The following is a 21,680-nucleotide window of genomic DNA, read 5'->3' on the forward strand; positions in this document are numbered from 1 at the left end:
GCAGGCCTATTGCTCAAGAAGTTTTACTTCAGTCGAGAGGTCTAAAGCACACTCGTTTTTTTATTATTATTTTTTAGTACTTAAAAATTGAATCAGTGTCGTTGGCCGTTGCTAATTAATTGATTATACATAACTATTTCGGTCAAGTTATGGTACACACTGTGTGTACACATACCTATTCAAACTTCAAAGAACATTAATCTACCTATCGACAAAGTTCAATGAACTTTGGAGCTGTCAAATACGTTTACAATTCTTACAAATATATTTTTATCTTATTATTTATTGATAAGTATATACTTTTGTAACCCTAAGATTAACCTGTAATATTTCGTCTAACGCTTAAAACCTCATCAAAATGTCTACGGTAAGATTTTTAACGTAAAAAAGTGTATCAGTGCAATTGTAAATTAAAATCAAAATATGTAGTTTGACTCATTTTTTATTCAAAATATTCTTTTTGAGCATTAATAAAACTAGATAAACAGAAACAGGATTAAGATCAAAGAAAGTGTTCCAATGTGATTAATATTAAAATGTAAGAGAAATTAAAATAATCTTTATGTGTATTTACAGTATTTTTTGTTTGTTGCAGACTCATATATTCAATGTAGAAATGACTTGTGAAGGGTGTTCGGGTGCTGTTGAAAGGGTGCTTAACAGATTAAAAGGCCAAGGAGTAGACAATGTCTCAATCTCACTACCAGAACAAAAAGTAACTGTAACTTCAACACTTAATGCTGATCAACTACTTGAAGTGATAAAGAAAACAGGAAAGAAAACAACATATGTTGGGGTACAATAAAAGTTTTGTTCTGTTGAGGGCAAATTCAAAGAATGTTGTGTCAAAGAAAATTGTTACCTGCTAGCCCTTGTGATCTATTGTTTTATTTGGATAAAAAATGTTTATTTTACTGTTAAATTATGTTTCATATATCATTTCCATGTAAGATAATTTTGATGCAGCTTTACATCATATAAATATATCATTAATTATTAAAAAATGTTTGAGCCAGTATTTCTATTAATAAATATTTTATTTTTTAAATATTCTCATTTCTATTACAACATAACATAATAATAATCAATTACATAAATAATAAACTCTAGTCACTATTGGTTACAACATCTTCAAGAGTATTCAGCCTCAGATCAACAAGATCCACAGCCTCATGAAGAGCATTTAAATGATCAACAATGGCATTCACAGTTGGGAGTACATCAGCACAGTCACAATCTTTAATTTTACTTATACCATTCATAAAAGTGTTATTCAATCTCTTAGTTTTCTTTGTAAGTGGCTCATTGGTATCTCTTTGATTTTTTCTGATAATTTTAAAGCCACTGTTAATGGGAAAGCTTCTCTTGCGTCCCACCCATTCTATAGTACCACTGGTATAACAGATATCATCATTTCCAAGCTTTATCATTCCGAATATATCTTCTTGGTTTTTTTCTATTCTCACAGATTTATTTATAATAGATGGTATTGTGTAAGTAGCAGGACTTGGTGGTGTACGAGGGATATGACTGATGTGTCCGACATTATTTGAATAACGATCTTCAGCCTGATCCTCTCCATTAAATGAGGGAATAGAATTATTATATGTTCTTGCAGAATTGTCAACTGGATTAGAAGTAGGCCTTGAAGAGCTGTGATCCTGAGTCTGCTGCCTTGGCTCAATCATTGTGCTATTAGCATTAGGTGCACTTTCTTGAAAATGATAATTTCTTATTGAATCACTGGTTACTTCCAGTGCATTGTCGACATGCACAAAAGTAGTCACAGGATACATAGTACTGTGATAGCACTGATACCAAATCTTCACACCCTAATTGGCGGATTATTAAAATTTATTATTTTTAATCTAAAAGTAAAACTTTTTAAGAATACTTTTTAGTGATATCACAATTGTCTCTGAATTTAAGTTTTTGAAGTTTTATGGTATACTTTGTTTCAATCTTGTCCAATAACTGGTCCTGAATAAAATTACAAATCAGATTTGATTTATTCAATCTAATAAAAAATTGCTACTTGGACTACTGCTAACTATATTTTAAAATAGTTAATGCTTTCTTAGTATAGTGCTATCTTTTTTTGATAACCTGAGGTCTGCCCTTTTTTACGGCACTAACTTTAGAAGTTTGTGAAGTTGGAGTGGAAACTGGATTTTGTTCAATATTTTCCTTTGCATCACCATCAAGTTCAGTGAAAATTGTTTTCCAAATAAAAACCTGCAAAAATGTAATTATAAGTAACACATAAAATAAAGTACAGACACAAAAATTTATACAGTACTAGCGGACCCGCCAAACGTTGTCCTGCTCGGAAAACATCTACCAAATTTGATTGCTTACATACCAATAGCAGCGCCACCTACTGGGTCCAATTGAGATAAAAACTACTCTATCTTCCAAGTTGGACCAAATTACAGATGCTTACAAAATTTGATAAAAATTGGTTCAGTAGTTTCGGAGTTTTTCGCCTACATACATTGTGACACGAAATTTATATATATATAGACTAGCTGCCCGGACAGACTTCATTCTGTCAAAAGTTAATAGTAAAAATTATTTTTTTTTATGTTTTTTTTAGTATTAAAACCTGTAGGCCTTAAGGAATATACAAAAAAACAAATTAGCCAAATTTGTAGAGCCATTCTCGAGTTATGCGCTTAACAACAACAAGTTTTATTTATATACGTAATAGATACTAACTAATTTATCATCACCAGCAGAAGCAAAGCCTATTCCACTTGGTGAAAAAGCAACAGCGTTGACTGCACCACTATGACCGCTTAGAGTAAATATTGGATGTCCTTCTAGTAAATCCAGTATCTGGAAAAAGATACATTAGTTATTATTTCTATATAGACTTATTTTTTTACAATTCTTTTCTACTGAACTACCTTCATTTTCCCATCTTTACTTGAAGTCAAAATGTAACTTCCACTAGGATGAAATGTCAATTGTGTTATTGCATCACTGTGTATACTGAAAAAATTAAATTATTATTTTCAGTAAAGAAGGAAACAAATTATGAATTTACTAATTAATTATTAAATATTAAATAATTTACCTATAATACTGAACCAGATTATGTGTTCTTATATCATAGAGTTTCACATTTCCATGTGATGTGCCAACAGCAACATAGCAGCTGGACGGATGCCATGCCAGATGCACCCCGTGACCTTTCTGGTCTTTATATGTATGTATACACTCTCCACTGCCAGGATTCCAAAGCCTGGTAGTTTTATCATCAGAGCAGGACGCTATGAGAGAACCATCATGTGACATGTATGCTCTTCGAACCCAGTTTGTATGTCCTACAAATGAAGCCAAGAATTTATGCTTCTCGCTAGACCATAATTTAACAATTTTGTCATCTGAAGCTGTTATTATCTGAAAATATAGTTATTTATATCTTAAATTATACAAGTCAAAAGTGGGTAAAAAAAAATAAGAATTGAAAAATATTAAGGTATTTACTTTGGTCCCATCTGGACTGAATTGAACAGAGCGAACTGTCTGCGAATGTGCTTTAAACATTCCGGTGCTCCCAGTCACTGTCGGTACCCAAAGTCTCACAGTTTTGTCTCGAGATGCAGTAGCCATATATTTTCCTGATGGTGAAAACGTTACGTCCATCACAGCCTCATCGTGTCCTTGGAATCGATAACTTCTCATAGTACCGCGTAGATCCCATAGCTATAATATATATGATTATGGTAGCTGCGATTAATTTTACATCACAAAGAAATCTTTAATAACTAGACAGTAATATTACCAAGACGCTATTATCCAAAGAACTACTAGCCAACTGTTTTTCATTAGGATTATATGATAATGCTGTAATACTGTTTCTATGGCCTTTTAATTGTTTTTCTAAGGATGGCTCCAGGTTTGTATTATTGATATCCATTGTTTTCTAATAATATCGCTTGTATATTCAGAAAAACATACGTTTTTTTTTTAAAAGAAGTTTTAAGCTCTTAAGAAATTTCAAACTGACATTACATATTATTCAAAACAAATACCATAGACCTCACCTCAATGACCATAGACAGCAAATTTAAAGAATTTTTAAATGTACGACGTTACGGACGTTACAATGAAGAATTTTTTTTTTGTTTATTACTTTATTACTACCAGTCTACGATTACCGATATTATCTTTTTACGGTACTAGTCATGGAGCATTCTTTATGCTCCATGGTACTAGTAATTGGCCGAGACTAGGCTACACAACTGGCATAGATCAAGTAAAAAAAGGTAGATAACGCACCTAGAACAGAAAACTGAAGCCACTTTTTTAAAGATGTGTGAGTGAGTGAAGTGTTGACACCTTTTAAAAAAAGTCCCTAAAATTTTTATTAAACAATTAATTTAATATAGGTAAAATGGGTATGTGAAAATAAAAACCTGTTTATAGTTTTAAATAAATTTACTAAAAATAAAACAAAAAATCGGTAGAATAATAAAAATATATATTCGTAAGATAATCGTATGAATGGACACTTCCTATCCCCTCTGTTTATCTCTTTTCAGTTTGCAGTCGGTTTTTTTTAACTATTTTTCTTAAACCTAGAATCCTTTATGTTGTATAAGTTTTTTAAATTTTTGTCGCTTAGAACTCAGAGTCATCGTCATTGTTTGCATTTTACTAATATGATGTAGTCTTATGTTTAAATATTTTTCAATCACTAATCGTATTAAATTGACTTTATGCGCATGGCCAGCATAATCGTGGTCATTTTCTCAGTCTTACAGCCGCTACCCATTCACCTCTTATTAAAATATTCGTTGGAAACCTAAAACCATGAAATTTGATAGTAAATTATGGGTACCTAGTTTACTCAAAAATTGTAAAAAGTTAAAACATAAAACAAACGAGTTAATAATTCATAAATATATTTTGATTTTTTTATTTTCAATTTATGTAACATAAAATAACACGAGAAAAAAAAACAATAACTATGTCTACTTTTTACTTAATTATTTTTCTGATTGCGTACAATTTACTTACCCACATTTTGGGGTATTGAAAAAAAGAACTACTGGCAACACTCCCGTGGTACGTCATTTCGTGACATTGAAATTATAAGTTCCGAATAACCTCAATATTATTTTGAAATAACAATAAATTTAAAGTTTTATATGTACTTACGTGTGAATCGATATTCCTTCAGATTTTTTGTTTACTTTGGTATTGTTTTTGCACCATTTAATCACACAAGACGGCATTTTATAAGCAAAGTTACTGTATGAAGCCTCGTGACATACTAACGAAAATGAGCGTAGTTTGATGCATATGTGTGCGTGAGCGCGTGTATTTACTTGAAGGAGCAGAGTTTTGTGGCTTCACTAACACCAAAGGCCGCGCATTATCTACTTTTTTTTACTATATCTATGACAACTGGTATTAAATATGTAACTAGTAAATAGGCAGAGTCACAGCGCGGAATTGGTCACAAGAAGTGATGATGTTAGATACGTGCTTAGCTTAATTTTTGCATATTCGTTTTTGATTTAAGATAATTTTAAAAATATTATATATATAATAAATAATAATATAAGTACTCATGAAGAAGAGCTTTAAGTAAAATATGAAAATTGATAAAGAGTAATACTGTATTCGTCTAAAAAAATTTCGCATTGTACCTTATCTAATACGGTAAAAATTACATGTAATTATTTTCCGTTTTTTTTTTTAACTTTTTGAGAAAAGTCAGAGAGACGCGACGGAGGATTTTGCTTTATAAGATGTGATTTAACTGCGGTCATAATTGCCTAAATATACTGACAGAAAAAAATTGAATAGTTAGTAGTAATTAGGTTTTTAGCCTTAAAGGACCTGTAAACAATCAAATTATTTGTCAAATTTTTGTTTGAAAAACGTGTTCTTCAAATTTTTTGAAAGTGTACAAGCGGCGTTGAAGCGAACGAAAAGTTAGACATTATCGTACTAATCTCTCACCATTAAAATTTGGCTTAGTGTTCTGACCTGTGTAATAAGACCGTGTGTGCAAGCTTGTTTGACGTGTATGTCAAATAATATAAATGTTTGACGTGTTTGATAGAAATTTTGATTGACGGTGTGTTTGTCAAACCTGTTTGATGGTATGCAACCATGTATGCAACTGTGTTTGTCAAATAAAATCTCAAATATCGGCTATCGCCTTAAAACCATGGAGAACGCAACTGCAATGGCTATGTGTTCCTTTATTTACTTATTTATTTATTTATGTATTTATTTATTTTTATAAAGCAATACAGAGCATCCAAACAAAAGCCAATTTCGGATTTTACATTATTTAAGTTACACAGTTAAGGTAGACAAAGTTGAGTTGGGATAGTAAAACACAGTTACAATAAAAATGAGAAATATATAAAATGTAAAATATCCATGGTCAATAAAGTGTAGATGTGTATGTGTAATTTTGTGAGTGTGTATGCCTGTGTATTTGTATGTAAGTGGGTCTGGGTATGGATAAGTGACTGTCTAGATTATTCATATGTGCTAGCAAGTTTCTCTATTACAGCTCTTTTAAAGAAACTTCTAGATGTGGAAAAAAAGTCAATCTCAGAAAACAACTTGTTATACTGTCGTGGCAGTCGACATCTTATTGAATTCCTGCTATAGTTTGAGCCACAACGTGGAACATGAAAGAGATTCGTGTGCCTGGTACGTCTGCTAGGAGTATAAAACTGTAATATATCTGATGTTAACTGAATGCAATTAATAGAATTAGAACAGATGTCATGTAATAACATCATATCCGCTACTTTACGGCGATCTTCCAAGGTGGTAATTTTATAATGAGCATACGAGGTAACATATTTCGAATCCCTATGTCCAGTACGAAAATTTAAATACTGAAAAAATTTACGTTGAATTTTTTCCAAAGCCTGAACATATGTTACATACTTGGGATTCTATACGGAAGAACAATAATCCAGGAGATTTCGAACATATCAAAAATAAAGCAATTTAATTATATTTATGTTATTGAATTCTCTCGAGACCTGCATCACAAATCCCATGGCTTTATAGCTTTTATCTCGTATACGGTCTATGTGTACAGAGAATGTCATTTTTTGATTCAACGTGACGCCCAGGTCAACAACAGAAGAAGCCTGATTAAAAATAATATCGTGATTATTCGTGATCGCTTTTAGGTTGATGTAATTTATACAGAGTTTGAAAAGGCCTTCGATCACGTGGGTCTTGTCATACTTCTTCAGAAGCTGTTTTCTTTGGGTATTTGTGGAGACTTGCATCGGTGGTTCAAATCTTATATTACCAATCGATCTCAAGCAGTTGTCGTTGGCAGTAGCAAATCTAATTATATTACGATTGGTTCCGGGGTTCCTCAGGGATCGTTGCTTGGGCCTTTGTTATACTCTATATATATTTAATTATCTTAATTAATAGCGATAATTATAATAATAGGAACCGGAATGCTCAGGTTTTAGTAAAGTGATATGCTTTCCATCTACAGCTCCAATGCATATATCAAAGTTCCATGTATTTCTAAATTGTCAATATTTTCTAACTTTCTGGTTTTTTGGGTATCTGAAAAATAAAAATACTTATTATTATTATGCCATATTTATATTTATTATTTATTTGTTGTTTTGGTTTCTAGGAATAATCAGTTTATTTGATCTATTTCTATCGATTCTATATATTCGTTCTATTGATTTTTTTTCACAGCTCCAAGGGACAGTATACTTAAGTATTTAATATGCATTCCTGAGAAAAAAGGTCTTGACAGACAACAAAGTGACTAAATAAAGGTTTCGTTTTTCCTTTTGAGGTACGAACCCTAAAAATGTATCAAAAAGCTATTAAAATATATGATAAAGTATTTTTTGAAACAGTTTGAGGCTCCAGATTTATTTTACAATTCTACATACCTACCTAATTGAAATTTTAATGTTTTCTTCAGGCAATTTCAATTTGATATTTATCTGTTACCTGTGTAGAAAAATTAGAATCTATAAATTGTTTATGGATAATTTTCAGATTCAGAAACATTTTTATGATACACGAGGTATTTCTTGTGTTTTGAATTTAGAATTATTAGATCATTTAAATGCATTAACATTTTCAAAGTTATTAGTTTTTTATATCAACTTGAAAAGTTTAATATATAAATAACGTTAAAGTTCCTTAACATGTGATAATTATTTTTATGAGGTAGTTTTGCACGACCAGTACCGGGTGTATGCCATTGAAATATTCATTTAATTTATATCTAAAACCTAGATTTCTTGTATTTCATTTCAGACTTAAAACTTGTTAAATATGAAGTGAAAGATTATTCTATGGGGATACTTTTAACGAAAATAGTAGGTGAGTAAACATTAACAGCTGTGCGTGTATTTTATAGAAACAAAACATTTCATAATAATATTATAGTTTGCATTATTGGTCTATAAGACAAAAAGTTGAAAGTTGACATTTTCCTATTGAAACTTATTTTTTTAATATATGTTTGTCATTTTACATGGTGTTTCAAAATAGTGCATTGCCTATTTAGCATTGTTAAACTACAATGAATGCTGGAGGATTTGGTGAGAGGGAGGTGGCCCTCATTGCTGATGAACTGAGTCGAGCTGTGGAGCTCACGCTCAACCCCACAGTAGCTCATGATGACAGAAAACAGGCCTACACTGCTTGTGAGAGGTAAACTATAAGTTTGATTTGTAACAAAGTTCCTCAAATAAGACTGATTATTATAAATTAAAATTTTCTTTCAGCTTCAAGGAAAACTCACCATGGTGCGCTCAGGCAGGTCTACTGTTGGCCAGTGGAGCTCATTACTCGCCTGTAGTTAAACATTTTGGTTTACAATTGATGGAACACACAGTCAAGTACAGATGGACTCAAATAACTCAAGCTGAAAAAATTTTCATCAAGGTATTGAAAAATTACATATTGATTGATTGATTTTGATTGATTTTCAACGGGCTATTCTCCGCAACTCGACGACTTAGTGCGCCTATTTTGCGTGGTAGGCTGGGGGCTTCATTCATGCCAGCCTAGCTCCTTGAGGAAGCCTAGCAGACCCCTTGCGTTGCCGACGACTTCCCGGAGCGACCTCGGTGTCCCAAGGTGTATCGCCCTGTAGTTCGCCACACTACCGCATTCCAGCAGGATGTGTGTGGCCGTTTCTTCTGCCTCCATGCACGCTCTGCATAGGGGGCTGTCTGTAACACCTAAGTTGTGTAAGTGTTTGTTGAGCAAGGCATGTCCGGTAAAAGCCCCGACCAGTAGTCGGAGCTGGGCTCTCCCATAGCCGCGAAGTTTGCGGGACAATCCTGGGTTGATCGTCGGAAGAGCTTCCTTGGTCTGCCTGCAGGTGGTTAGGTTTGTCCAATATTCTTGGTGCATTACCTTGGTGTTGTGTCGCAGCTGGCTGCGCAGCCATCCGAAAGGCAGAGGTAGAATGGGTTTGGGTCCGTGGACCCTCATCTCCGATCCATTCCTCGCCAGTCGGTCAGCCGCGTCGTTGCCTCGCGATCCACTGTGGCCCTTTATCCATTGGAGGATAATGGTGTTTGTTTCACTTACCTTCGTCAGAGCTCGATGGCACTCGTATATTAGCCCCGATGTCATAGTGTCGCTCTGTAGGGCTTGCAGGACCGATCTGCTATCGGAAAGAATACGGATTGGAAAACCCTGTACCTCTCTAGCCGTGATCGCTGTTGCAGCCATTATGATTCCCATACATTCAGCCTGAAAGACGGTGTTGTGGATTCCCAATGGCGATGACATGTTGATATTCAGGTCTTCTGAATAAACCCCAGAACCTGTACCTATTGATGTTTTCGACCCGTCTGTGAAGATTCTCAACTCCTTGGGGTTGATGCCTTCCCCTGGGTCTTCATGTAATTGTATTCTATATTTTTTGTCGAATACGTACTGTTTGGGTATTCTGTCGGTGACCGCTTCGATGAGCGGTTCCCTGTTCGTCAGTTCACCAAGTATACCTGTATGTGTTACTTTTACGTTTCTCCATAGGTTTAGCTTCCTGAGTCTTACCGCGGCCGCTCCCGCCTCCTGTTGGATAAACAGATGCAGCGGTGGCAAGTTCAGTAGGGCTTCCAGGGCCGCAGTCGGGGTGGTCCTCATGCAGCCCGTAGTCGCCATGCAAGCTAGCCTTTGAAGTCGTTGTAGCTTTGCTTCGCCGGTGATTAGTTTGGTTCTCGGCCACCAAACCACTGCACCATAGCTGATAATTGGCCTGATGACGGACTGCTACAGCCACAGAGTGATTTTTGGGGATAAACCCCATCTTTTACCTATCATTCTGCGGCACTGCCAGAAGGCTATTGTGGCCTTGTCAATCTTGCTGTTGAGATGGCTGCTCCAGTTCAGTTTGCTATCTAGAATGATTCCTAGATACTTCACCTCCGAGCTGAACTGCAGCTCCGTTCCGAACAGTCTAGGGGGATTGTAGTTCCCCAATAGTCGTTTGTTAGTGAACATTACCTGTTCCGTCTTTGTGGGATTGACGGTAAGTTCGTTGTCTATGCACCATCTCTCCACAATCCGTAGCGCCTGTTGTGTAACATTACACACGGTACTGCTGACTCTGCCGCTAATTAGAATGACAATATCGTCAGCATACCCGATCGTGAAGTAGTTGTGCTGGTTCAGTCTGGTTATAAGGTCATTCACCACCACGTTCCACAGTAGTGGGGAGAGCACCCCTCCCTGTGGACATCCTTTAACCACCAGTGCATGTTGTGTCCCAGATGATGTAAGTCTGATGACTCTTTTACTGAGCATGTTACCTATCCAGTCAACCATTACCGGGTGTACACCGTGCTTAACCAGGGCCGACGAGATGCTGGTGAAGTTGGTCATGTCAAACGCACCTTCTATGTCGATGAAGGTACCGAGACACATTGCCTTGTTTTCAATGGCCTCTTCTATTTTGCTGACCACTGCATGTAGAGCTGACTCTGTTGATTTACTTTGGCTGTACTGTAGCCAGGGCGTTTTCTCTCAGATCCCGTTCACACAGCCTTTCGAGGGTCTTCAGCAAAAACGATGTTAGGCTGATAGGTCTGTGGGATTTGGGTTCGGAGTAGTCACTTTTTCCCGGTTTGGGGATGAAGATTACCTTTACCTCCCTCCACTGCTTTGGCACGTACCTGTGAGCTAAGCACGCTACCAAGACAGCGGTAAGCCTATGGGTCAGTTGGTTGCCTCCCCACTGCAGAAGTGCTGGGAAGACCCCGTCCAACCCTGGGGATTTGAAGGAGTCAAAGCTGTTGATAGCCCATCTAACTTTTGGTGGACTTACTCGGTCTTACTTATAAAAATCTCGCTAAGCAATACTTAGCCACCGCTTAGTTAAACCGCTCTTAAGCTACAAATCCATGTTTAACTTTTGTTTACTTATAAACGTTGATTAGCTGTTACTTAGTTCAGAAACAAACAAAGAATGATAATTTTTTTTTTCTAACAAACACACGCAAGTAAGTAGATCAAACGTCACAATATAACAGCTGATTTATGTGAAATCCGCCATCTTGCCGCTTAGCAGGAGTTAAACTATGCCTCGGCAGTGTTTAAATTTGACGGCTATTTAAACACTACTTAACGACTTCTTAACGCTAAATAGTGTTTATAAGTGAGGTTTTTGCTAATCCGTTGCTAAGCAATTGATTAAAAATTAAGAAACGTTTATAAGTAAGACCGACTACCTTGAGTGCATACTCCCATTGCTCCTCTGGTCACATCCTCTTCGAGCCAATCGACCGACCGCATAATGCGGCAGCCTGGAAAATGCGTTTGCACCAGAATGGTCTCAGCTTCTTCCAGCGTGCTCGTGAAGGTGTTGTCTGGCTTTCTCAGGGAGCCCCTCAACTGGCTAGATTGGTTAACGAGAACCTTCCTTACCCTGTTGGCCTGTTCGCAGGTTTCCACGCTGCTGCAGAATTTGCGCCACGAGTCGGTTCTTCTATACCTTAAACGTTTCTTGTATCTGGACTTGGCCTTCTTGTACTTGTCCCAGTCCAGATCGGCGCATGTATTCATTGCTCTGTTTAGGAGTCGCCTTACCTTTTTCCTGAGTCTTTCCAGTTCAGGCCCCCACCAGTTCACTTTGTTCTCCGGTGGGATTGATAAGGGACATGCAGTTTGGTAGGAGTCTATAATATTGTTAGTTAACATATCTACCTGTTTTTCTATCTGTCCTGTTCCCTCGAGTCTGTCTGGGCATGTCTGCTCGCTGAGCAGCTGCTCCAGTCTCTCGACGTAATGCACGCGGTTTGGTTTTGCGTGGGTTACGCCTAGGGACTGCTGGGACTGTGTTTACCTGCACGTCGAAGCGTATCCATCTGTGATCTGAGCACGATGCCTCATCGGATACATGCCAGTTGGAGATGGTTCCAGAGGCCGCTTCTGTGGCTAGTGTTAGGTCGATGATTGTCCTACTACGTCTGTTCACGAATGTGGGTTCAGAGCCCACGTTCATGATCTGTAGATTAGTCGTCATCAGATATTCAACTAAGAGCTTACCTCTTTCGTTTGTTGTTTTCATTCCCCAGAGGATGTGATGTGCATTGGAGTCAGTGCCTACAATCAGTTGCAGTCCGGACTCTTCGCAGTATGTTGTCAGCCGTGCCATGTCGTGCGGCGGTGGCGCGTCAGCCTCTGGCATGTAGGCCGACGCGATCACCATCTCCGGCAGGCTGTGGTCTTGCATTCTGTGCAGCTTAATGGCGCAGAGATCTCTAGAATAGAAGCTCGTCAAAATTTGCGCCTGTATATCCTTAGTGATGTAAATACAGGCCCTGGTGTTTTCCGGGCCCGTATGTGCAATGAGCTTACCTCCAGCATTCCGGAGTCCGCATACCATGCCATTTCTGACCCACGGCTCTTGGATCAGCGCAATGGCTGTTGTGTTAACCTCCAACCATTTCCGCATCTGAGCCGTCGCTGTCATGCTATGGTGGAGGTTAGCTTGGAGGACCTTACAGGACGAGTGAGTCGGGTGAGCCATCTTCAGATAGCCTCTCCCCCGCCTCCTCCGTCCCTGTCCCCCCTATGGCCAGGTTGTCCAGGCCAGTTAAGCAAGCCCCTTCCTCCGACTCCCGAAGCGGCTCTACCACGACCACCGATTCTTCGGTCTGAAGTTTGGGGCTCGACTGCCTCGTAGGGGGCGGCTCAGGAATGGCCGGGATTGCTCCTGACCCTTCTTCCTTCGCCTGCCCTACGCTGTCATCTGTGCCCTCCATTTGGTCTTCACGCCCCGTTGGCAGGTGCTCGGCGAATTTGCCCTTTGGACCCTGGAATTTTACGTACACCGACCCCAGCAAATAGCAGAGTCGGCGTTCGCGTTCAACCAGGGTCTGCACCACATCCTCAGGAGCGCTAAAGATCAGGAACGTGTTACCGTCCTGTCTATCGACCTTGTGGAGGACCCAGCTGTCAACCCTTGCCCACTTGTTCTGGAACCGCAGCGCGCGTCCCACCTTCCAGATGTCCGGTTGTTCACCCGGAAGCAGAACGCCGCAGCGGACCAACTTGACGAGGTCGCGCTGTCGCTTGACCGTCAGTCTAGCACCCGTGGGCAAGGTGAGCTCCGAGACTATGCGCGTGAGGTATCCTACGGTATCCTGGTCACCACACCACAGTTTCAGAGCCCCGTTTGCGTAGGTCGGTTTACCCTGAAAGACAGGGTTCACCGGCTCGTCATCGGTCGCTTCTATGGAGTCCTTGAGAAGGCGCTCCTGTAGAAGGACCTGTATCTCTTGTGCGGCTTGTGCAGTCAAGGGCTCACCGGTCGCAGTTGTTACCGCAACCAGTAGGTCCGACTGCACAGCCGCAGCATAGGGGACATGGGTTCCGTCCGCTAGCTTCGGTTTTTTGGGGTCCCCCCTCGGCGACTGAGAGTCGTCGAGGCGAGCCCTTTTGGCCGGTGCCTGGGACGTACTTCCATCCCCCGCTTTGACCTTCGCCAGCGCCTCGCCGCGTTGGGCGCGACCGGTTGCCTGGTTGCCCTGGCCACCTGCCGCCCCCTTCGCAAACTTGACGGACCCCATGGGTTTGGGTTCTTTGGCTTGGGCCCTTCTTTGACGTTGGCGCTGCCTCTTGCTCTTGCGCTTAGGCTTAGGTTCGCTCCCTGGTTGGAAGGACCCTGTACCACCCACGCGTCCCGCCGACTTGCTGGGTTTCCCCTTGGCCTGTCGTCGGTCGACAAAAGTCCACGCCTCGTCAAAGCGTTGGAGGGCAGCCACCTCTTCCGCCGTCCGGGTTCCGGGTTGCCCCAGTGCCCTGTCGGCAACAAGGATGGCACCCTCTGTTGAGGACGCCGTCGACGTGGACGGCCTAGGTTCCTCCGGTTTCCCAGTTTCCCCTCGGCCACCCACGGACTTGCGTTTTGTGTGTGGTGGCGCCACCTTGGCAGCACCACCCCCGTGTTTGTGTGTGTTTGCTGAGGTCAAGGTCGACTTCGCTGCCTTGCCTCCGCTTGTGGAGGAGGGCGGTCCCAACTTCGTGGTACCGCTCCCCTGTTGTCTGTTGAAGTTGTAGTAGGTGTTTGGTAGACGGACCCGCGTTCGCGGTTCTCGCCACCAGTGAGGTACCATCCGGTTTCCCTTCAGGTCCCTGTGTGGGTTTGGATCTGTTTTTATCCATAGTGTGTAAGATATAAATTCATCCACTGCGCTCCCTACCCTCCATGGAGCCCGCAACGTTGGGGATGCCGTTTCGACACCGGGGCTACGCAGTGGGTATAGATGTGAAAGGTTGGGTTCCAAGCGCGACATCGGGAGCTGCAGATGCCCGGCTGGTGACCGCGATCCCACGGCCCCCAGTTGTTCCGAACACCCTTGCCCCGTCAGCATGGCCGGTCCCCGTGTCCTCCCAGAGGACCCTTCCCCATCTCGCCAGCGTAAAGCACCCGGCTCATCCGTGCAGTTACGCATGTCCGTTTCCCCGCAGTGGCTAGCTACGGGGCTACCGTTTAGCCTGAAATCCGGACGAAAGAGGGCGTGTTGTCTCCCGTGGTAACAAAACCCAGACCTCGTTCGACTCAGCCCCCCAGGACTCCTTCATCCCTGCGTACGGCGATCAACTGCGCAGGACACACGCAGGTAGGCAATTGCAATTGTGATCCGCCGGGTCACCTACTATACCCGGCGGATGGCCTGTCATATTTAGCTACAGCAGTCCGGGGAAGATGTTAGTTTGCGGCGCCCGTTACGACCACTGTATTACCAGGGTGTGCGACCCATCCCAGAAGACATGACGTCCTAAGGAATGGGTTCGCCCCCAAGCCCGTACGTCGGCGAGCTGAGGGCGACGTGGACGCGTATGGCAGACTTGACAGAGGCGAGCCGACTTAACGCCGCACACTTAAGCCCACTCGCACCCTGCCCACACCCCAAAATTACATATTATAACAATACATTATTAGTTTTATTGTACTGTTAGGGCCTGTTGTTTGCTTAATATTATTTTTAAAGTTGAAGTTAACTAATTAAGGAGAAATAGGTTCTACTGGCCTATTCTTTCCTACTGTCAAAGTCTATTTGTATCGTCATCAGTCAAATAGCGTTATCCACAACTAGTGAAACAGGCCCTTAGTATATAAACACCTGTTTTTCTATTTATGTCATTATATTATACCATGTTATATTAATCCTTAATATGCTATTTAAAACTCTTAACTTGGAACTTATGTTTAAACTTAGAAAGTTATGTTTCTTTAATGGTTATATATAATTTTTAAAAAAAAAATTACAGGAAAATGCAATGAAATTGCTGTACATGGGGGGGTGGGAGACTGGTCACCTGAATGATGCATTAGCTAGAGTAATTGTTGAAATGATAAAGAGAGAATGGCCACAGCAATGGCCAACCTTGTTGTCTGAACTCAGCGATGCCTGCAGTAGAGGTCACCTTCACACTCAGATTGTGTTGCATGTCTTCTTGAGACTGGTGGAGGATGTTGCCACCTTACAGGTTTGTTATTTTTAGTATATTATTATTGATTAATTCAGATGAATGGTTTCATACAGTGCCAAAGTAGTACATGATTTCGTCAATGTCACATAGACTAGGTAGTAATAGTCCTATAGCGAGCTTTTTTTGATGGGTAAATCAGAAATTTGTATGCAAAGGACAAACATTCCTAAAATATTTACTGTGTATAAAGTATTTGTCTTATTGCACCTCACCCATTTTGTTTCTAACAGTATGAGATACCTAAAAAAATACAAAGGCATTCTTGATTCATTTGACATTGAATAAATTAAGAGTAAACTATAAGTGATGTTTGTTCACTTACAATAAATATTTGTTTTTTAATTACTTTTTTAAAATCAGTTTTTTTTTTAAACAAATTGTACTTAAGAATTAGTTTTTTTTTTTCATTCACTGTTGGTAATTTAATCTTGGTAATTTTTTCAATGTCATTCTAATAAGCTTTTAATTAAAATCAGAACCTAAAAACCACGTACAGCTCTCACAAACTAAATACTGTTACGTGTTAGGGTTCGAAGGATTTGGAGAGAAAGACCTGCTGACTCTTTTCAAGACTTTATTCACTAGCACTAGGTCCAACACAAAGCACTAGGTTTAAACACTAAGCACTAAGTTCAAACACTAAGCACTCACGATGTCCTCAGTCGTAGCCAATGTCGTAGGTTTCGCTGGTACCACTCTTGATCACTAGTTTTCACTCTTGAAGTCGCCTCGAAGATCGCTCAAACTGAACTGTACTCGCTCGCCTACCTGCGGCTATTTATATCGGCCGACGCGAGGCCCAGACCATTCTGGAAAGTTCGCGCATGTACCCGGTTTTCGAGACTATACTTCTATATAGTTCCACAGTAGTACCTCTAACGCCATCTAGTATTGAGTAGAGAGTTTCATGCGGTCTCTGTATTTGCGTGGTTTCAATGGCCGCTAGATGGCGCTAGTTTCTTTGTGTGTCCTTAACACTACTCCCCTCTTAGAGATGCTCGTCCCGAGCATCGTTGTTACTGCCATGGTAACGCGCCAGACGGTCTATGTGTACCACTTTGAATGTCCCTCTTGGTTGCTTTTGAATCCTGTAAGTCACATCATTCAGTCGGGTAACCACTTTGTATGGACCGTCCCACTTGGTCTGCAGCTTTGGCGATTTCCCTTTCCGGCGGGTTGGGTTATGCAGCCACACCAGTGACCCTTCCTTGAAGCCGCTCGTGTTCGATTTCCGGTCGTATCTGGTTTTCATGTTCTCGCTTGAATGTAACCCATTTTCCCGAACCAAGGCGTGTATATAGCGCATTTTTTTCCCTTAAATCGCTGACATAGTCTTGTACGGTATTTGGTCCCTCCGGTGCCCCTCCAGTCAATAGGTCTACTGGTATTCGTAATTCTCTACCGTAATTGACATACGCCGGGGTAGCTTTTATGCTCTCATGCTCGGCGGTTCGGTACGACAGAAGGAAGAGTGGTATATACTTGTCCCAATCTTTTTTGTTTGTCGTCTACCAATTTCGCCAAATGCCTCTCAAGGGTCTGGTTAAACCTCTCAACCATTCCATCAGACTGTGGATGGTACGCGGTGGTCCTCGTCTTATGCATGCCCAAAATTCTGCACATTTCCTGGAATACTTGCGATTCGAAGTTCCTGCCCTGATCGGAATGGATTTCTAGAGGCACGCCAAAGCGACATATCACTTCTTCGACTAACTTAGAAGCAACTGTTGTAGCTTCTTGGTTTGGTATGGCGAACACTTCGGGCCATTTGGTGAAGTAGTCCATGACGACCATAAAATACTTGTTTCCCGATTCTGTTACAGGAAATGGCCCCGCTACGTCAACTGCAATTCGTTCCCACGGTGCACCGACGTTATACAATCGCAGATTCCCACGGCTCCTGGTCTGTGGTCCTTTTACAGCAGTGCAAGTAGTACATTTGCGGCACCAATCCTGTACATCATCTCGACAATGCAACCAGTAGAATCGTTCTCGCACTTTTGTTAACGTCCTCTTGACACCTAGATGACCTCCTGATACGCCATCATGTATTTCACGGAGAACATCTGGTACTCTCGTTCTTGGGACAATTATCTGAAGGTGGAACTCTCTGCCGTTAGTCTTCTCCCATTTCCGGTAGAGTATTCCGTTTTGAAGTATCAGACTGTCCCATTGAGCCCAGTACGCCTTAGTGACAGCGCCAGTGGGTGCAACCTCACTCCAGATTGGTTTTACGTCACCCCGTTTCTTCCATGTGATGATGTGCCGAAGGTCGTCATCTCTTTCTTGAGCTTCCCTCATAGCATCATTCTCCCATATACCCAAAGGACTTGTTCTTGTTAGCTTTAATGTTACTTCATTAGAATCCTGCTTAACACAATGTTTGCAGACTTCCGAACACTGCCTTCGTGAGAGTGCGTCGGCATTCCTATACAACTTTCCGCTGCGGTGTTTCGTCTTGAAGTCATACTCCTGATCCCGGGCAGGAGGCGAAGCCCTTTGCTTCTTCAGCTCCTCTATTTGTTCCTCTATCCTTTTCATCCGTGCTATCTGGGTCTTCTTCTGCGGACAGTTGAGCTGAAGATGGCCCCTCTCGCCACACTTGTAGCACATGACTCCAGAACTTTTCTTCGTAGGAGCCTTAACTACCTTGACTTCCTCAGAAACCTCGCAGATCTTATGCCGTATGTCATGGCGAACAGCCTCGACCTCCAAAGCATGCGCCAATGCTTCCTTTAACGATGTATGGTGACGAAGCCTCACTGCAGCTCTGACCTCCAGGTCTTTGATTCCGTCGACAAATGCTTGAACAATATTCGTGTCTACCATCTTGGTGTCTGCTCCTGGGTGTGACTTCCTAACGAGTTTTTCGATTTCCAACGCCCATTGTTGTAGTCCTTCTCCTGGGCGTTGAACTCTGTCACGCAGTTGGGCACGGAACACGTGCTCCAGATGTCGATCCCCGTATCGGCATTCAAGTGCCTCCATCAAGTCTTGGAACCCATTTTCCGTATGTGGCAGTACTTCCAGAACCGACAAAGCTTGCCCTCTGAGCGCAACAGTGAGAGCGGTCAGGCATTGCTCTTCCGTCCATCCGTTGGCAGTAGCAACCGTCTGGAATTGTTGACGATAAGCGTTCCACGGAGTAGTACCGTCGTATGGAGGCACTTTCACTCTTGGTCCTTGCGCCACTCCGGTACTTCCACTAGACATCGCGGCTCCCGTGGTTTCAAGACGCACTACTTTCTTCTGTAATTCAGTGAGGCCGGTTTTCACATTTTCAACATCCAATCCTAACCCGGTAACTCGTTCTTCCACCACGTCGACATCTTTTCGAAGCTTAGTCACCGCGTCACTAACATCTTTTACAGCCCAAAGCGTTTTTTCTTGGAGCTCTTTTTGTTGCTCTTGTAATTCTTGCAAAGCACCACGAATTTCAGCCTTTTGTTGTTCTTGTGATTCTTGCAATTTGAAACTTGTTTGCTCTTGTGATTCTTGCAAAGCACGAATTTCAGCCCTTTGCAGCTCCATTAATTTAATTAAACTTCCTAATTGAAGAGACACTTGAGAGTCTGTAGAAGTTACGGTATCACTGGTGGGCGCGGTAAGGTGGACGGGTCCGGTGGGCGGGGCCTGATACAAAGTGGGCGGGGCCTGAGCCAGAGTGGGCGGGGCCTGAGCCTGAGTGGGCGGGGCCTGAGCCTGAGTGGGCGGGGCCTGAGCCCGAGTGGGCGGGGTCTGAGTCCGGGTGGGCGGGGCCTGGTGGGCGTGGTCAGTGGGCGGGGCATGATAGGCGGGGTCAGTGGGCGGGGCTTGGTCCACGGTGGGCGGAGCGTGGTCCCCAGTAGGTGTGGCCTCCGCAGCTCGTTGCGCCCTTGTCCTGACGCCCTTGACGTCCTTAAAGTCTTCTCTCGGAGTCAATGGCATCTCCAAATCCCACTTCTGACACCAGTTGTTACGTGTTAGGGTTCGAAGGATTTGGAGAGAAAGACCTGCTGACTCTTTTCAAGACTTTATTCACTAGCACTAGGTCCAACACAAAGCACTAGGTTTAAACACTAAGCACTAAGTTCAAACACTAAGCACTCACGATGTCCTCAGTCGTAGCCAATGTCGTAGGTTTCGCTGGTACCACTCTTGATCACTAGTTTTCACTCTTGAAGTCGCCTCGAAGATCGCTCAAACTGAACTGTACTCGCTCGCCTACCTGCGGCTATTTATATCGGCCGACGCGAGGCCCAGACCATTCTGGAAAGTTCGCGCATGTACCCGGTTTTCGAGACTATACTTCTATATAGTTCCACAGTAGTACCTCTAACGCCATCTAGTATTGAGTAGAGAGTTTCATGCGGTCTCTGTATTTGCGTGGTTTCAATGGTTGCCGCTAGATGGCGCTAGTTTCTTTGTGTGTCCTTAACAATACCCAGAAGTTTTGAAAGTTGGTTAATATTTTTATAATAATTCCTTAACCTTCTCCCCCCCCTCTCTTCCCATGGGTCTCGTAAGAGGTGACTAAGGGATAACACAGTTCCACTACTACCTTGGAACTTAAAAAGCCGACCGATGGAGGGATATCTGTCCAATTGCTGGCTTTGAAATACACAGGCCGAAGACGGGCAGCAGCGTCTTCGGTGCGACAAAGCCTAGATATGCCAAGGGTGGTTCCATGATAAGGAAACCAGAATCTGATGATGGAATCCAAGAGAAATTGAGGGGAACCGTCGAAAATCGTAGTGACAACTAGTGCATTTATTAATGTTTTTCGTCTACTTACGTTGTATTACTTGTCGATGTAATTGAAGTCGGTTTTTTTCGTTTGCTAACAAACACAATGATTATATTATAATATATTTGGAAAAGGCCTATGATAGAGTGGTGAGGAATGAATTGTGGTCAGCATTGTCCGTGTACGGTGTGAGCGGCGCACTCATGCGAGCACTACAATCTCTTTATAGGGATTCTAGTGCTTGTGTGAGGATAAACGGGGCATACACTGAATGGTTTAATATCGAAAAAGGTGTTAGACAGGGATGTGTAGCGTCACCGTGGCTGTTTAACTTGTTCATGGACAATTGCTTGACAGAGTTAAAAGAGAATGAAAGTGGGTTGAGAATGGGTGAGTTACTCGTCAAATGTCTTCTCTATGCTGATGACCAAGTACTACTTGCGTCCTCGGCCGAGGAGTTGCAGGAGATGGTAACTGCTATGAGTGGAGCTTTTGTTAGAAAGGGAATGAAGATGAATGTAAAGAAGACGAAAGTGATGGTGTTTGAAAGAGATGAGGTAGTGACAGACTGTAATATCGTGATTGGAGATGAACAAATTGAACAGGTGAAAGAGTTTGTGTATCTGGGTTCGAAGTTTACAAGAGATGGAAAGTGTGAGAGTGATATTGAAAGAAGAGTGAATGCAGGAAACATGGTGAACGGAGCTTTGAACTCCTTTATGAGCAGTCGGAAGGTGTCTAAAAAGGCTTGTTTGGCTGTGCATGGGGGGGTGTTGCTTCCGACACTCATGTACGGAAGCGAAAGTTGGGTATGGCAGAAGAGACATGAAAGCAGAATAAATGCAGTTGAGATGAGAGCGTTAAGAAGTATGATAGGAGTTAAACTGAGTGACAGGATGAGAAATAGTGAGATAAAGAAACGGTGTGGTCTGAAAGAAGATGTAGTGACAAAAATTGA

The 21,680-nt window shown here is 41.7% G+C and overlaps 3 protein-coding genes across 3 annotated transcripts in view; 2 read left to right on the plus strand and 1 right to left on the minus strand.

The window, feature by feature from the left end:
• Window positions 1-188: 188 nt before the first annotated feature.
• LOC123670030 (copper transport protein ATOX1) lies at window positions 189-1,018 on the plus strand. Its single transcript, XM_045603525.1, has 2 exons — window positions 189-367; window positions 596-1,018. Exons 1-2 carry the CDS (start codon window positions 359-361, stop codon window positions 803-805), a joined length of 219 nt encoding a protein of 72 aa, XP_045459481.1. The 5' UTR covers window positions 189-358; the 3' UTR covers window positions 806-1,018.
• LOC123670029 (POC1 centriolar protein homolog A) lies at window positions 425-3,925 on the minus strand. Its single transcript, XM_045603523.1, has 6 exons — window positions 3,791-3,925; window positions 3,493-3,711; window positions 3,080-3,405; window positions 2,910-2,994; window positions 2,719-2,838; window positions 425-1,832 (listed from the first exon to the last, which is right to left on the minus strand). Exons 1-6 carry the CDS (start codon window positions 3,923-3,925, stop codon window positions 1,107-1,109), a joined length of 1,611 nt encoding a protein of 536 aa, XP_045459479.1. The 3' UTR covers window positions 425-1,106.
• Window positions 3,926-8,563: 4,638 nt separating this feature from the next.
• Window positions 8,564-21,680, plus strand: part of LOC123670174 (exportin-5) — a 35,110-nt gene continuing 21,993 nt past the window's right edge. Inside the window, exons 1-3 of the mRNA XM_045603684.1 lie at window positions 8,564-8,694; window positions 8,769-8,928; window positions 15,775-15,993. Of these exons, the coding sequence (XP_045459640.1) occupies window positions 8,564-8,694; window positions 8,769-8,928; window positions 15,775-15,993 (510 nt within the window). The remainder of the gene's footprint in view (window positions 8,695-8,768; window positions 8,929-15,774; window positions 15,994-21,680) is intronic.

Source organism: Melitaea cinxia, chromosome 4 (assembly GCF_905220565.1).
Source record: "Melitaea cinxia chromosome 4, ilMelCinx1.1, whole genome shotgun sequence".
Classification (NCBI taxonomy): Eukaryota; Metazoa; Arthropoda; class Insecta; order Lepidoptera; family Nymphalidae; genus Melitaea; species Melitaea cinxia.